Consider the following 18,293-nt stretch of genomic DNA (forward strand, 5'->3'; position numbering starts at 1 on the left):
AAACCTACATATCCATAAACCGGAAGCGGGTAGTTCTCTATGGTCACAGCGCTATCTGTCAACGAAAAAATTTGGAGTCATTTCGTGATGACACATTCGTAGTCCCAACCATCTTATGACTTACTATGTACATAATTTATTAATACCATTACAAAGATATTGACGAGCAGATACATTGAAAATAATGTCTAGAAATATTCCATCGTAAGAATTGTCAACAATTATTTTGAAAACTTCTATGTACGTATTTAACGACAATAAATTCGCATTACATCACTGCTGATTTGACATATGCGCTCATCGCGTAACCACCAGTAACCACTAGCTACTATAGCACGTCCGGTTTCCGCCATTTTGTTCTCGTTGTAGCGTGCTGGGCGACAAACTGCCATTTGTTTGCTGCAGATTCGTGCGCAGTCACTTTCCCAATCTGTGTGGTGAATGGTTTTTTTTTAGTTGTAATAAAAAGAACAAAGATATCGCATCTCGAAGTCGACAGAGCACTGATATATAACCGACAGAGAGACACACAGACAACAGAATACATAAAATACAAACAGTTGTTCAATAATTTAACTTGCGTATAGCTGTACGTTTTCTGTATTATATTTAAATAGTTTATTGGACTTTGGTAGTTTTGTTTTCGTTTTTATTTTCTTCTTTCTCTCTGTTTCGTGTCTCTTTTCCCCCCTTCATCCTGGGCTAATGCGTGGAATTTCAGAAAGCTCCCCAAATCGTACAATGGCGGAGGACTTTGATGTTGAGGCATTACTGGAGGCGCCCTATAAAAAAGGGGTAAGTTCATTTGTTACGTTTGTACATACATACATATGTATGCTATAAGACGGTTTGCAAAAAAAAAAAACGTAATTCTTATGGTCGTCAGTCGTCGAATATATCTAGCGGGTGAAAAATTACAACGCTACTGTAATTTTTACATCATACATACATATATAATATTCCCGTCTTTTGGGCGTAACTGTTGCATTCATTATTTATAAGGAGAAAAAATACATATATAAAAAATATATATACACACATGCACACACACACACACACACACACACGCATAGATACAAATGTGTACATGAAAAGCAAGAAATGAGAAAAAAAAATAAATGAAATAAAAAATAAAATTTGAAAGAGATCGAAACTAACAAAAAATGCTCACTCTATATTCTTGACTATTGATCAATTCCTCCATTTTCTGTACTTATAGATGGTATGTAACATGTACCCTCGCGCTCGTGCGATGTTCCACAGCGAGTTCCTAGAAAAGACTTGAACACGAGGTACTAAGAACGACATCATTATTCTTCATCAGGATAATAATTATTAAAATATTATTATTTATAGTAAATCGTAGGGTATTATTATTACTACTAATGTTTATTACTTATAATATCGTTAGAATTTATATCTGTAAGCCTTAGCTTGGGAGATTCTCATCGCGTCGACACTCACTGGATTTTGGAATTCAATTTGTGTCCCTTTGTGGGGACTGCATAATCTTTGACTGCTTGCAAAAAGAATATCAGACGGTTCTTCAGATCATGGAGTTTTCAAAAAAATTTATGAGCGTTTCTTTGGCCCAAAATATGAAACTTCTGATGTGTAACTTCTGATGTGTTCACCTGACGAGCCTTCCTTCGCTCAATTTACGATAGATCAGGTCATTGAAAATTTGTTGGTACTTCGTTACATACTTCATCCATTCACACTTGAATATGTGAGATCGTATCATTAAAACTTCAAATAGGGTAATAAAAAAAATGTTTAAAGTAAAAACACTAATCGATCGAAACCAGAGTGAAAAGAGGCTTATTACATAAAATTACATGTCACGGACTCCATATTTTAGGCCAAGAAAACAACTTTGTAATTTCAAAGGAATCCATGATCCGGAGGCTTAATATTGTCCTTGTCAGTCCTTAATCTTAGTTTTGCCATTTTCCTGCTATATTATTCAACCCTAAGGCAATGCTGTACTCCAGTAAATTATCGACATTGTATGTTTTCTGATCACTCTTCAATGTAACGATAAAGATAAACTTTCTCATACCATTTGATAATTTAGATATCATGGAACGCTGTTTGCTATCTGCATTGATTAAAATCTCGTTATTTCACTCTTAGAGCAATTATTTTTCAAATTTTAATCAACTTCCCCGGCAAGGGCCATTTCATAAGTTGTAGGTTGTTGAAGGTGAAAAAGAAAACGTGTTTTATTACCCCATTCAAGAGTAATTTGAGAACTCGTATTGAGGCATTTGTTCAATTCAATATGAGTACAGCATCTTCTTGAAAGCGAGAGATGATATTAAATATTTGGTAAATCTGGATATATTTAACAAGAAGGAAGTTTTGCTTTGATTTAGAGAACTTTTAAAGAACTCAAATTAAATACTGTTTTGGCTCACTTCATGCTCATTACAGTCGCCATAGGCTCGACGATGTTAGATAAATGGTCCTGATCCAACTTAGCGCTTCAGTCGAAGTCTACATTTCACTTTGTATTATTCAAACTGACAATCAACAGAGAACGAGAAAAACTGTCATATCAAAACGTTCGTAACACTAAAATGTTGAACTTTTAAAATAAATCATATTTTATGCACAATTCACAGAACGAAATAGAAGAAATATACCTGAATTGAATTTAAATCATACTTTCTATGGCTGCTCTGCGTTTACAGGCAAATTTCATTATTTATGAACACTATATGCATAAAGTGTAGTCTTACTCTTTGAACGGTAGGGATTTTATTCACCTACAGAGCTACATAGGTTTTTTTTTTTGTTCGTGCTAAACTGACTAAATTAAATGATGCAACGATTTTATCATAGTTTATGACATAGCATATAATTCTGAGATATTATTGAGGATAGGACAGGATAGTTCGAGACTAAAATACATGCGAAGTATATAATTAGTAACAGTGAATGCAAAGCAATTTATATTCGTTTTGTTCAACTTTCATCTGTATTTGATACAATGTTTATTAATTTATACATTCTTTTCATGTATGAAATGTGCGAAGCAATTTGACCAGCTTGTTATTTTTCATATTGAAGCTGTAATGCAAATCATTGACAAAAATTGGTTCACCTATTTTAAGGATTTATAAATCGTGTGTTTCAATTCCCTCGAGTTCAATGTATGAATCCTTATCGATTCGTAAAAATTTGGTGTAAAATATTTGACAAAATATTTGTTATCTAGTTTCAAACATAAAACAGATAATTAGGAATATTATAGCAGTATCAGATCTTGATGAAAGTACAACAAATATATGATTTTGAAAACATTTTTTTTTAAACAGTTTGTGCTTCGGAATAAAATATTTTATCAACTCTATTTTCTTTATTGCAGATTACTGGTATACCGAAATACAATTAATAAACATTCAATGAGGTTCAAGTCTTTAATGTTGACATAACAATGTATTTTCATGGCAAATCTATATTTCGCAACTTAAGGTCTATCTGAAATGCAGTAGTTGTTCACTGTGGTTATACTTATAATTAGTTGAAGTAATACAGGTTTTCATAACGTATAAATTACATCAGACATCAGAACTTTTTGGAATTTGGTATGAATTTTCTACAATTATGTAATTTCATTAATCAATTAATTTTTAAAAACCACTTTTTAATTTTCTGTTCAGCAAATGTTGCAAGATTATTATTTTTTTTTTTTTTAACTTTGCATTACAATCGTAACGTATCATATTTAGAAATTCTATTTGCTTGCGCTGAAATTATGTAAGTGTTGAACATTCGTACGAAATCTTGAAAAAGTTCTGTTAAATTGTGTGGTCAAATTCCTACGAAAACTATTTTTACAGCTTCTCGCTAACAACTCTGGCTGAAAAAGTTACCTGAATCTCAAATTTGACTTAATTTTATTCTGGATTACCAGTGTTTTGCCATACGAAAGTTGCGATTATAAATTATTTTATTACGATACGTCAATACTTGAAGAAATTTGATCGTCACCTCAAAAAACAGGCTTATCCCAAACTGAAAACCCACATTGTTTCTTCCAATGTTTTCCTCGGAATTTTGCAATTGGTACATCAGTTTTGACAACTGATCATTTTGATTGAATTTGAATTGTCAATGAACGATATCGTCGTTAAATATAGAAGTTGAACGGAATTTGACTACAAGCGATGATTGTATCAAGCTGTTCAAGGTGATTGCTAACTTTTATGTACAATGCACAAGGATGTTACGTTGAATAAAGATCTGACGAGTTCTGATCAGCTTGCGCATTGATTATTTCGATTTTAGTGTGATTTTCATTATTAGGATATACACACACAACATTATTGTTTTATTTCAATTAGCAAATACCGCCCATTGACGATCAATTCCCCTGTTGAACAACAGAGTCATCGATTTATCGACATATTTTTACCTTGTACTTTTATTCTTCGGCACTTATTTGTACTGTAATCTGTTGATCCTTTACCCTTTCTCTGGGGGTAACGTTGCGTCCAGAGTGTGAATATCTAGGCTAGCGTTAGGGTGATGATCAAGTGTAATTTGAAAACGTACTGTCTTTGACGAGGGCTCTCTTTTGCAGAAGAAAAAGGATGTGTGGTTGGCCATTGGTAGTTTAAGACCAAGGCATGCTCAACCCAAGATTGCAATGCTTTCCTAAAACCCAATTGGTAAGTTTGAGCCAAGTGTAACGCGATGCATCGTGTCACTATGCTCAGTCGTCGCCCCGACCCAAACCCGCTAAAAAATCTAGCTGACAATTACGCTGCCGACAACGTCGATCCTCGAGTAGTCATCAAGGAAATCTGTCTTTCACAATACCAGATCTTATATTATATTATATTATACACATATTTTTTCAACAACATTATTATTATTTAACTAATATCATCTGATTTTTGATTTTTGTCCCCTTGTTCGCGTTCGTCCTTGCCACATCGGCTGGTTGGCATGGCATTCAACCTGTTTGCTGTTCGTAGGAGCAGGACTCTTTATCCCGAGAGAAATCCTCCAAAGTGAATGGGTCCAGTCGGAAATCTTCTGGGTAAGTTGATACGTATTCACATTTACTTATATATCAGTTAGGGTGTTTCATTTGGAAGCGCCGTTTCTTGTTTTTTTGCTCCCGTCCCAAAATTTGTATGTATCATGAAAAGAAATCCTTGCGGATAGATATCTCTTGGATTAAATTTTCAAAGGTGGCCTTTGGAAATTCAAAATCCTTCCGTATAAATGATACGAGAAATCTGTCATTTAAAAAGAAATCTTTTACAAGCCACATTTGATCATACGGATATGATCTTGCAAGAAAGCGATTTGTAGAGAAATTAATTCCCCACGAATTTGTCATTTGAGTTTCTCGTTGTTAACTCAATGTTTTTGGCATTCGTGAACTGTCGAAGCTGCAGACTTTTATTTTTTAAATAAAAATTAGTTCAAATTTGTGATTTGAATTTTTGTTGTTAAGTCAATAGTTTGACCATCAAAGACATTTGCAGATGAATATTTACATAAAGTTAACTTTCTCCGCTTACAACTTTTGAACCATTAGAGCTGTGGACTTTTGACACTGAACACTATTGCAGAAAATTATAAGTTTCTACAAAAGCTGAATGCTTCCAGGATTAAGTCTGTATCATTAAATGCAGCAAAGTGATAGTAATTTTGAAAGAAATAACATCTTTCTCATGTTCCTCAAATGGGTAAACTCCGAATTCCAAGAAGAACCTTTTGAAATAAATGGGATATATGAGATATCCCATTCGTGAGAATATTTTTCTGCTATGTACAAGTTTCTTAGGTTTCGGCCAAAAAAAGGAATGTTGCTTTCAAACAAAACATCCCGACATCCATGTATTATTTACCGTTACAATGTGTCTAACAGTGTGACAGAAGAGGCAATTGATCGAATTATGCTTTATAAATGTAAATCGTCAACTCATGATGATGTGCTCTTTTGAACAAGTTGAAAGTTGTTACATTATATAACAGAGCTATTTTAAGAAGAATTGCTATTTTTCAACTCTTCGGAATTGTTCGAAATGCAATAAATATAAAATTACAGCTCTACAAAGTAATACTAAAATGGGAAATTCTGATGTATTCCTCAAAGTTTCACCACGTTAATAATACGAATTTCAACCCGATCTTTCGGTAGATTGCAAAGTTATCGGCGTTGACAACGTTCGCTTCTGTTGCATTTTATTAATTGCACTTGCGCACACATCGCTCAACCCATACCATTTCACGTACATGTGTTGTATAAGTAATAATAATAATAATAACAGTAGTAATAGTACCAATAAAAGATAAAATGGTTTGCGATTGAATGTTGTGATTGTGCCAAACATTGTCTGCTCTGCTTGACAATTCTACCTCAAGTCATAATTCTCTTTGTTATAGAAACCGTACAGTTAGTGTAAATGCCGCTTATTTTGATAATACCAAAGGTTAAACCTGAATATGGTGAGTATATAGGATGTATACTCGTAGCGTGAAAACGTGAAAAATTCCTAGTTGTAATGGGACCCGACGATACTTGGAATTTTGTACCGTTTTACCAACTTGTGCCAATAACAAATTTCACATATCGAAAGATACCTTAATTAATCGTAATAACGCAGAGTAAGATATGGGCTGAACCATCGACTTTCCACCAACTTTTCAGGGTGAAAATTTCTAATTGGTTGCAATTTCGATATATTATAGTGTGATAGTTTGATTGCTCAAAAGATTATAGACTAAGGTATGGAAATCTTCCAATTTTCAGGCCCTGGGCAATGACATTTTTGAATTGAACATTTGTGTTCAAATTTCGTAACTTTCTGTCGTCAGAAAGAATTACGATCTTTCGTGCTTTGTTTGCATAAAAAGTCCGATGTCCTGGAATATGAAATGTTTTTAAAGTAGATTCTGAGGCACGACGAAAAAACACGTTTGTTTTTTTTTTTGAAACATACAGTCTATATGTAAGCACGCAAAAGATGAAAGTTTTTATTTGACTTATTTTTGGTTACAAAAAGTAGATATTCCCAAGCGTATCCTAAAGTTTTTAGAGTGGGATTAATATGGGGTCGTTATTAACGATGAATCAAAATAAATATTCCAGGGATCTTGAATTTTTCATATACATCCTTGGAATATTTAGAATGGTTTAATTATGATACCATTTTCATCCTAAGCCATGTTTTTTTCCACAGTTCCTGAGGATCTACCACAAAGTATTTTATTTACTTAGGACAAATTAGTCGTTTTTGCATTTAAAACACGCTAGGTCATGTTCATTTTCTAACTATAAAAATTACTAAAATTTCGAAAAAGAACTTTTTCATCAAGAAGCTGGCCGAAAGTTAGTGGATTGGTTCATGTATTAAAAAAAGAAATTTAATTCTAGAAATTTACAGCTCGAAACGTTTACTTTAGAATAAAGGCAAATTTTTGGTAGTAAAGGTGACATATTAGTCTTCGGTTTGATTTGGTCAAAAAAGAAAAAAAATATTCGTTTAATGGTGGAAACAATAATATTATATAGAAGAGCAGAAAAGAAAGAGAAATAGAACTGGATGATATTTTCTTAATTTGAGAAGGATTATCCACACTTGTACTTTTTAATAAAAGAAAGAAAGTTAATTAAAAAATGGGAATATATTCTGAGATGTTGTGTAATCAGGACCTTTCATAATTTTGGCAAAAAATATTCCAGGTGGTTCGAGAAAAATTTTTGATCAAATCTTTCAAGCTTCTACTATGTAGTCAAAAGTAATTTGATATCATAAAAAAATGATGCCTGGTTAAACTTATTGCCAAAGAATAATCGGCAGAGTATAAAATTACTTCTATCAAGTTTCAACGTTAGCAGAAAACATTGTTGCATAAAGATGATCATAAATTTGAAAATCTGTGTTCTAATATCATATTCTGCAAACTGTGAAATAGGAAACTCCCAATAGGCTCAAGTAATTCTTTCAATTCTATAAGTTAACTTCTTGAGCAAAGAAATTAACATGTGGATATTTTTAAGGCTTGACAATCGTGTAGCCCTTAAAGTGACTTCTGTACCGTTTACAGGAAGAGCAAACATCGCTCAAGAACGCGTTCAAGATCAAGAGATCGGAAAGACAGGAGAGATCGAGACCGTGGAGAGAGAGATCGGGATCGAGATCGTGAACGTGAGCGTGAACGCGGAGAGAGAGAGCGTGATCGTGACCGAGGAGACAGAGATCGCGATAGGGGAGACAGAGAACGGGAGCGGGACAAGGATAGGGACAGAGAGCGAGATAAAGACCGTGACAAAGACCGTGATAAGGAGCGAGATCGCGACAGAAAACGAAGAACACGCTCTAGAGAGCGGCGAGACCGAGACAAAGATAAGGAATCCGAAAGAGAAAAGGATCGAGGCCGTGACAGGGACAGAAAAAAAAAGAGATCGCTGACGCCCATCTCGCTTCCTAGAGTTCGACCACCCTTTGGGAAGGCAGTTAGTCCGCTAGGCCTGTGAGTATTGATATTATTTGGTTAAAGCTAGTTAAGAGTCAATGGATAGTTTTTGACAATAGATATAATGTAATTTTTGTTCTCTCTTTATTGCAGGGTCGATGAACTCACTCCCGAAGAACGCGACGCTCGAACTGTATTTTGCATGCAACTGAGCCAGCGAATCAGGGCGCGCGACTTAGAAGAGTTCTTCTCCAGCGTTGGCAAAGTCCAGGATGTCAGACTCATCACCTGCAATAAAACAAGGCGGTTCAAGGGAATTGCCTATGTCGAATTTAAGGATCCAGAAAGTGTTACACTAGTAAGTAGAACGCAACCATTCAAGCAATGAACAATTTTTATAAAGATTTAGTCACAGGTAATACCAAAGAAAAGAATTCTGATCTATTCTGCAAATGTTGTTTCCAATAATTCTCAAATTGTATTAAATTGACATGCTTTTGTTTTAAACAACAATACATTTTCTGTATATCTTTTTGCAAAGGCGTTGGGGTTATCGGGACAGAAATTACTGGGCATACCGATAGTTGTCCAACACACTCAAGCAGAGAAAAATCGTATGGGCAACTCAATGCCAAACCTTATGCCAAAAGGACAGACGGGACCGATGCGGCTTTACGTTGGGTCTCTGCATTTCAATATAACTGAAGACATGCTTCGAGGGATTTTTGAACCATTTGGTAAAATTGATAACATCCAACTGATCATGGATCCCGAAACTGGTCGCAGCAAGGGGTACGGATTTTTAACGGTAGGTTTACAAACGTGCTATTACACAATACAAAAAAAAAATTGATTTTGAAAAAACGTGTGAAGTTGCTGATGCACAATGTGCGTTGTTTCTTTTTTATTTATTTTTTATAATTTTTTTTGCATATTAGTAGACCTGATGCAGAGTTTGACGTATCTTTATCAGGGGGAAAATTATATGCTAAAGAAATTCCAAGCTACTGTTACACAATCAAGTACGCGATGTACTGTCACGTACGTGAAAAACAACAGAAGCATGACAAAAATAAATTGATTGAGAGAAAATATTTGTTCTCTTCTATATTGATTGAAAACGGTTGAATAAATCAATTCAAATGAGAAATCTTTTCACATAAAGTGTAATTTCTGATACAGTTCCGAAATGCCGATGACGCGAAAAAAGCTTTGGAACAATTGAATGGGTTTGAACTAGCTGGCAGGCCCATGAAAGTCGGTAATGTCACGGAACGCACAGATTTACTCCAGGGCTCTTCTCTCTTGGACACTGACGAATTGGATCGCAGTGGTATAGACCTTGGTGCAACGGGCAGGTATGTACAAACAAAATAAAATATGGGAAATTCCATGTGGCCTCACCAAGCACTGGATGGTTACCATTCCCAATTTTGTTGTAACTTTGGTACATGGTAGTAATACAGTTTTAAAATTTCTACGCATAGTTACAAGAATTTTAAGATATTTTTAAAAATGGTACTTCATTGGCTTGGAAGTTACGAATTATTTACTTCCGTTGCGACTCAATCTAAGGTTTTCAGAACTTTCTGAAATATCAGAAAACAATTACAGAAAATTCTTCGCCAAATTATACAGGCAGAAATTATGAAACTCTTGGTGAAACCACACAGAGTTGATATACAAACGTGAATAGGAAAGAATACAATTAATTCGATAATTGGCATATCCGAACACTGTAAAGCGAACGATTTTTACGGTTTAATCTTACTTTTCAGGCTACAACTGATGTGCAAATTGGCTGAAGGAACTGGCCTTGAAATTCCTCCAGCAGCAGCAAACGCTCTGAACATGGCGCCAGTGATTGCAGCCCCACAACCACCTCCGCAAGCGGCTCCACCTATTGCCACTCAGTGTTTTATGTTGTCGAACATGTTTGATCCGCAAAAGTAAGTTTCGTGCTTCGACTGTCTCTGCATATCCTGATGAAAATGTGACGAACAATCCTAAAGTTTTTTCTGCAATTCTTTGAACGAATATAATATTCTGCAAATTCCGATTCTTCAGAAAAGTTACAAAGAATTTTAGTAAATCTATAATAATTCACGAAAATCAAAAAATCGTGGAATGCCAAAGCACAATTGTGGTAAGATTAGGTATTATTCAAGGCATAATTTGAAAATAGCAAAATAAACAAAACCTCCGGGTTTAAAACAAAGCTAGTACCTTTTTGAGAAGGTGTTCAAGTTGATTTGCATTTTACACCTTGCATTTCACTTTTGCACGACTGTAAATTTGTGAAATATTCTGTGAATTAAAGACTTTTCAGAACAAGTCACAGAACTTCGATTGTACTTGTCTGAAGTATTCAATTTCACGTGAAATTTGGAATAAATAAAATAATTTACATTGGTTGATTTCAGCGAGACGAATCCAAATTGGGCCAAGGAAATCAGAGACGATGTTATTGAAGAGTGTAACAAACACGGAGGTGTTTTACACGTCTACGTTGATCAGGCCTCTCCTCAAGGTAACGTGTATGTGAAATGTCCATCAATCGCGACAGCCGTCGCTGCTGTGAATTCGTTGCACGGACGATGGTTCGCGGGACGTGTTATAACTGCAGCGTATGTGCCTCTGGTTAATTACCACTCGTTATTCCCCGACGCAATGACGGCCTTACAGTTACTTGCACCGAGTGCTCCAAGGCGAGGAATGTGATCTCAAGCTTAATAAGAATAAACGGGTTATTCAGAGATTTTTAATTCAATATCTAATTTACCTTCAACGATCACAATTTTCATTTCTACTTGTATGAATACCGTGGTATTTCGTGTATCATCAATCATTCCGTGGTATTAAAGGATGGATGTGGTGAATTAGTAGGAAAAATTAGGGTTTGACTATATGAAGAATGAACAGGCCCCACTGTTCGAATCAAGAGTCAGAGAAAGAGAAAAATGGTAAAAAAAAAAAATCCAACGCTGCTGTGACGATGATAGTGAATATGAATAAAACAACATCTCTGACACAATAGCAATGAATCTAAAAAAATTCGAACTTAACATACCGATAATTAGGATATGAGTCTAAACAAATTTGAATAACGCGAGTTAAGATATCGGCAACTTGAGAAAAAGGTGTTCTATAATTAGAACGCTCAAAATGATTAAACTGACGTTTTGGATTTGATTCTAATATTTCTGCGATTACTATCTTCAATATAAAGATCACCCGAAAAAATCCTACAAATATCTCCATAGTGGATAAAAATGGATTTTTGTAATGACACTACCACTAACTTTCTTCAACAATTACATTTGCGCGTTATAACTGGTGTACTGTAAGATTTCTTGAATGTTTTCCTGGATACTTTGTGGGAATCTGGTCAGCGAGCAAAATGTGCTCAAAAACATTAGAATCTCATAGGAAACATAAGTTTAACCAGTTGGAACGTACTAATTTTAAAAACTTTTCTCATATTATCAATATCTTGTTTTGTGTGATCCGGATGTCCGCAGCATCATTTCTATTAGATAGTATGGATGTTTCGTTCGTATTGACCATGATTGGCACAAGCGATACTATGAAGAATTTTCGAGCAATTTTTTTTATCCTCGTCCATTTCTAATTCAGATGGCCCCTTCCTGCTTTATTTTGAAACTGGTATTGCTTTCGATCTGGTCTAGATATTGTTTATCTGTAGAATTATTGATGCTGTACACAGCAGTAGTTATAAACTGTCGGTGAAAAATAAGAAAAATGGTTACATAAGTTGAGAATTATATGAAACGCATAATAGACAATTTATAGATTCGACATTTGATGATATACAATAAACTGCAAGAATGCTACATGGACGTTTTTGTTAACGAGCGATTGCGATGTTATTATATATTTGTTATATTTTTACTGCAATCGAAATTGTAACCAACAAGCGATAATTATTCACGATACTTGATGATATTAGATTTCAATGGTGTAACCTCGTTTTCCTTCATTGTGAGAGCGGTAAAAACATTATCGCTGATGGTCAGCCCACCCCAGATACGATGGTAAATTATCATTTCGTTTACTGTAATTTCATTTGAACAATCGCTATTTATAAAATTGTATAAAAAATGTGCCTAGTTCAAATTTACAATACGAAAATCATCACCTAATTATTACAGAATATTTTGTATTACTATATTTCGTTCGTAAAACACGTGCTTGATTCTTTCTATATAATTCAATATTGTACAAATCTCGGGTTTTGCGGGTTCGAATTCAACGTAAAAACCTTCTGGAACAATTTGTTTAGTTATCTAGTGTTAATTTACACATAAAAAAAAATTGCAGCAGAGTAACTAAGATCTAATTTTACTTTTGATGGCGTTCCAAGAGATTCTTTCAAACTACAACATTACTCGTTATTTTCTATTTGTACTTACTTGAGGTTCATTCTTGATGGATTTCAGACTCTTGAGAATATAAAATTCAAAACTCATATTTGATTCAATTTTTACTTCAAAATTTTGCTTCAATTCTGGGTAAAATTCCTCGAAATGTATAGTTGATGACATTGTGGAATTATTCGATTACTTATTGAGGAAGTACGATACCCGCAGACACCTTCGATTAACGTATTGACGAGGTATAGCTGTATATAAGTTTTGTAAATTAACTTAAACTAGTAATAGATATAACTTAACGAATGTAACTTCGCAAATATGATAAATTAAGTTAATGTAAATTCATGGCGTATTTACTCTGGTCTGCAATAAAAACGTTACAAACAAGAGATAGTTTTTAAAAAATACTTCATCGCTTCCCTTCAATCTTTTGACTAACCGAATAGAGAAATAATCTGTTTTGGGAAAAATGAACAGTAAGAATTTTCAAGTTTTTCATTCCACTGTTCGTACGCACAGTAATATTATGTTGGACAAATTAATCGAAAGAATGAAAATATTTTTTGTTTTATTTTCTTCAAAAAACCACTCAGATTCATGAAAATGCATGTTTTAATTGCTGAAGAAAATTGATTCAATATTAAAGATTTTACTAAACTAACTATAATTATCATCTAGTTATATTCCATTTGAGATCTGCACAGATGCTAATATGGTCACTAGGAAATACGACGGATGGTAACGCTGTGTATTCGGTGAGCTCGTCAGTGCTCGGCATTGGAATAACTTGTTCAACTTGTAGTCGGTCCGTCTGATAATATATGTAATCAAGACAGTCAGCAAACCCTTTCGTAAAGTTGGTATACTCTGGTGTACCGCATGCACTAGCAAACGACATATCGTGCGATAGTGATACAGAATGTACTGCCTCTTCAGGATCTGTGACAAAAACAAATGAGTGAAAAATATTTTCCAGGCTGTGTGTTCTCCCTTGAGATGACTCTAGGTACGACTTTTATTTTTTTCTACTTACTACTATTCCAGTCTTTGCAATCCTCAGGTACTTGTTTTTTGCACATCAGTTGATAAATACCACATTCTGGTACACTGTTGAAATCGCCACACAACACGATACTTACATTGTGGTCCGGGAACTGTAAATTTGAACCATTTCTCAAAATCAGATTCATATTTGATAACTACATAATCCTTAGCTTAGTTTGTTTTGTTTGTTTGGTGCTTTAGGAGTGTCATCGGACAGAATTTCTACAAATTGCATTGACACTTTCCTACCAATTAACGAAATAAACAGACCTTCTTACGTTTTGGTCATATAGCATAGAAATGTTTGTATGCCCTCTGTATTCGCCTAATCTTTTGAATTTCGTATGTAAGATTGAATAAATGTAAAAATTTTTCAACAATCAACTACACATTACGAACAGCATCAGAGTTCTATTCTTTACCTTTTTCTGCACTTCATTTGCAACATTACGAACGTAATGGAGGGCATAATAACCTTGCAATAAGCGTATGTGATCGGCATCAGGATGAAAATATAAATGTGTATTACCAACAACAAGAATTTCTGAAAGATTGTCGAGCGACAGTAATGTTGTTGCCTAAAACATGAAGCACATTAATATAGTGGGTGAGAAAAACTATGACTTGAAATTTATTTTTAACTCACTTGCACAGCGGTAGATCTGCACAAAAATCTTTCCTTGAACTTTTCGTTCGTTATAGACTTCCAAGTCTGATCGAATCCTGGTAAATCTACATTTTGGCTAAGAACAGCAGATTTGAAGTTCAGTTTTTGGAATCTATGAATGTTGAAGAAAGTCGATAGCCCTTCACTCACAGTCCCACCCTTACGATTAAAAACACCGTTGTAATCAAGAGTTGAAAGTGTCGGAAGTAAGTCATGATGAAATATTTTACTATCCACCTCTTGGAGACAGATAATATCAGAATTGTACCCTAAAATAATTTGATATAGAGATTAACCTCTTTCACTTAGACTTTGAATAGTTTATACGATCGCCAGCTAATCTGAATTCCTCCCGAGTGTTTAATAAAAGTGTTACAAAATTCTGTTTTAAATAAGGAAACTAAAAATGAAATCTGATTTTTCAAAGCCGAACAGAATACAAGCGTGTAACTCATGTTTTGCTCACCTATCAACTCTTTGAGAATAAGATATTTTCGGTAGTCAATATCTAGAGCGTATGGCGGGCAGTATGGAAAAAGTTCCTCTCTTGAGTAGCTAGAGTCAGTGTACAAGTCTGCGAGTATGTTGTATGACACTATTCTGAAACTAATAATGGCTTAAATTCAGTTGTGGTTTAACTCGGCACAAGTCCAATTAAAACGTAAGAAAAATTAGTAGGACAAATTGGTTAGACCAACAGGAACAGTCCTAGAACTTCTTCCTATTACAGTTATTTGTGAACATTAAAATCCATAACCAAAGATCAGATCTTCGCAAATAACTCTAGAAAGGTTCAATCAATTTCTCTCAAAATCTGAACAGTTCTGAGCTAGAAAGAATCGCATTGATTGAGATTGAAGACGCATCTGAAGACGATCAGAAATGATCCTGTTGACTTCAAAGTATGGAAATTCCGTGAAACTTCAATGTTTCATTTTCAGGGCGATTGTAATAATTTTTTTTCTTCTCTAAGTATTGGAAAGTTGAAAATTGATTCAAAAATAAAATCACAGTTTTGTAAAAAATTTGATTGTCTGACCTCGAAAGCTAGGGCATAAAAGCGATGAACTTGTCTCACTTATAGTCAAGCCAAGTTTGATATTTACAATAAAATAGTTAACTTTAACAGAAGAATTTGCAAGCCACAGGGGTAACAGATGTGTGACTAAAAATTCGAACGCATTACCAATTGCCAGAGAGTTTTGTCCTGGTAAACAAGTGCCTTGTTTCAAACGGACAATACCCTGGACCAGCCTCAATTGTTGACGGAGATGTGACCTCGACGGTCGGTCCTATTTGATCAGCTTTTTTGGGCACGCATTGTAGTTTCAGCAGGCAGCCAATTTCTTCGACTTTGGGAGTATACACGAACCCCTGAGCGACTTCTTGCCAATCATTGGCGTTGGGTTTCGATTTGTTATTTCTGTACCAGGTAAATGCCGACTCGACTTGAGAAGTGTGATAAGTTTCGAACTTTGACGGATAAGTTGGAAAGCTGGCGAGTATGCATTTTGGCAATGCGATGTTGCTCACCCACGGAGCGTTGTACTTGACCGAATATACACTCCCCAGTAGCACTAGACTAACGTCAGCATTTGGTGTGAAAACACTTCTGCAGGGTGCGTCTCCTTCAATAGGCAGACCGTGGGATAGGAGAGCGGATTTGCACTCAGCGACGGGAAGCTCATCCTCTAAAACCTCACCTTTCGATTTTCTTTTCTTTTTCTTTTTCTTCGCGCTCAGAACCTTGCTAACATTCGCGTCGACTCTTGAGAGAAAATTTGACACCGTGGAGTCGGATTTTCTGTTGAAATTGAACTGCTTGTTCACATTATATTCCGCGTTAACGTACCGAAAAGTCACATCAAAGTTGTCGGTTCCTTTGTCGTAACGAACGAACGCCTCGTTCATTTTCAATATCAATTTTTTCTCCTGGTGTTTCAAGCGAAATAATATTTTTGGGAAACAACTGTTTGTCACTTTGCAGGTTAGGAACGTACCTTTGCTCAGATAATACTGCAACCGTGCATACGACATGGCACACTTTAACTTAACCTTCCGTTTGATGACCGCATGTCTTGTTTCCCGATCTGGCTTTAATACAGAATCTTTACCCAGTCACAGCTAAGGACGAAGAGAAATGACCATTTAAATCGTCAGTAAAATATTGAATGCACTAATTATATCAGTGGTTGAATGTTTTTCAGGTAGCATTAGGTCTGGCTAGACCGGCTGGATCCACGCTCGTATTACCGACTGAGTTCGATGATAAATAAGAGCATTTTATCATTCAACTTGTTGCTATACTGGACAAAAATGAACACAATACAAACACTAGTATGCCTAGACATAGAGAAGTAAGATCATCTGGAGATATTCGTGAACTATTATTTTCCAAAATTTAAAATGATTTTAACACTCAGGAGAAGAGGAACGTGTGAAATGCGGTTTGTTAATCCGTCAATAAAACAGGGAGGTGCTGAAAGTGTCCATACCGCGCCGGAATGCCGGAGATCAAACAATACGTAAGAGTTTTTGTTTGAGCAGATTTTAGACGAAATAAAGAGTAAAATGTTACATTAAAGCGCTCTTTTCATGAAATATTTACCCGAGAAAGTTAAACTGCGATCATAATTTTGGAATACTTGAACGTTTTATATGATTCGTGAGTTATTTGTCGAAATGAACAATGAATAGATGTTTCCGCGCGCAAATGGTATGCACACGTCAGTATATATTTATTAATCGTAGGTGCGAAAAAATTCTGAAAATGGTCATGTTTTGCCTCATTCTGTACGTTCTAAAATATTACAAGTACTTTACATACCAGTATCTTTCTCAGCTGGTCGCAGTTTGCGACAAGACATCGGAGTATCACTTGCGATATGGCGAAGCAGAATTTCCAACGCTGAACCCTCGCCACCATTTGACGTAAAAAAATTGCTGCATGACGTATTCTCCTGCAGATTTACCGATTCGCCGGGCCAAGTGATGCAATTTTTATTTTTTGGTAAAGTTCCGACTAACATTTCCAAAAATTCCTCCGTTTGCATGGTCGTCGACTGAAGATATTCTTCAGTCAACGGAATGGTGTTTGGCAATTCTCGATAACTTTTCACTCTTTTCTGTTTGAATACATCACGTTCATTGTCAGCTAGGGCGTTTCGATCGGTTCTACGCTGTAGGCGCAGCGGAGCTTTAGTAGTTTTGATTTCCACCGATTTTAAAACGTTCTCACAATCCGTGTTTCGACGCGCATCGTCTTTCTCCGTCGTAGAAGAGACATTGGCGGAGCTAGGCGATCCCCTGCCTTTGATCAGATTGAGAAATACCGAGGCCAGCCGATTACTTGCCTTCGATACGTTTGACTTTTGTTTTGACATTCCTCGACTTAACGGGCCAAAAACAGCGATCGGATTAACTTTCACCGCTAAGTGAAATCGCAATGGTGTTCGTTTGGTTTCGTTGTTGTTGGACAATTCGGAACTTGTTAACGAGTCAATTTCACTCTCGTATCCCCCGTCATTTTGAATCTTTTCACAGTTCTCCATAATTTCGGCTTTTATACACCCGCCACGGTCGATTGCCGTAGCTTGACTGGCTTGCTTGCTTTTCACGCAATTTTTACAGCGACTTTTCGCCCATTCTGAAATCGTACTCCGAACAACATCAGCGTAAAAAGGGCTGCACTGGGCGCTATTTAGGGCCCGCGTTGAGCCGGCGGAGGTGAATATATCTGTTAC

The 18,293-nt window shown here is 35.5% G+C and overlaps 2 protein-coding genes across 6 annotated transcripts; one reads left to right on the forward strand and one right to left on the reverse strand.

Annotated features, from left to right (window-relative positions):
• The first annotated feature begins 342 nt into the window (after positions 1–342).
• Positions 343–13,226, forward strand: LOC124175942 (RNA-binding protein 39). 5 transcript variants are annotated; one of them, XM_046556617.1, is made up of 11 exons: positions 444–589; positions 722–795; positions 1,220–1,292; positions 4,592–4,679; positions 4,989–5,053; positions 8,077–8,502; positions 8,599–8,803; positions 8,987–9,253; positions 9,628–9,803; positions 10,224–10,394; positions 10,869–13,226. In XM_046556617.1, the coding sequence occupies exons 4-11, from the start codon at positions 4,638–4,640 to the stop codon at positions 11,164–11,166; spliced, it is 1,650 nt and encodes a 549-aa protein (XP_046412573.1). In that variant the 5' UTR covers positions 444–589; positions 722–795; positions 1,220–1,292; positions 4,592–4,637; the 3' UTR covers positions 11,167–13,226. The 5 variants fall into 5 exon arrangements, with proteins under 5 accessions (XP_046412570.1, XP_046412573.1, XP_046412571.1 ...); XM_046556614.1 differs by lacking the exons at positions 444–589; positions 1,220–1,292; positions 4,592–4,679 and adding an exon at positions 343–437; XM_046556615.1 differs by lacking the exon at positions 1,220–1,292 and having other exon boundaries at positions 444–795.
• LOC124175941 (2',5'-phosphodiesterase 12) lies at positions 12,961–16,747 on the reverse strand. The gene is made up of 6 exons (XM_046556611.1): positions 15,737–16,747; positions 15,017–15,156; positions 14,530–14,819; positions 14,306–14,461; positions 13,873–13,993; positions 12,961–13,778 (listed from the first exon to the last, which is right to left on the reverse strand). The coding sequence occupies exons 1-6, from the start codon at positions 16,585–16,587 to the stop codon at positions 13,510–13,512; spliced, it is 1,827 nt and encodes a 608-aa protein (XP_046412567.1). The 5' UTR covers positions 16,588–16,747; the 3' UTR covers positions 12,961–13,509.
• Between the last annotated feature and the right edge of the window lie 1,546 nt (positions 16,748–18,293).

This window comes from Neodiprion fabricii, chromosome 2 (genome assembly GCF_021155785.1).
Source record: "Neodiprion fabricii isolate iyNeoFabr1 chromosome 2, iyNeoFabr1.1, whole genome shotgun sequence".
Classification (NCBI taxonomy): domain Eukaryota; kingdom Metazoa; phylum Arthropoda; class Insecta; order Hymenoptera; family Diprionidae; genus Neodiprion; species Neodiprion fabricii.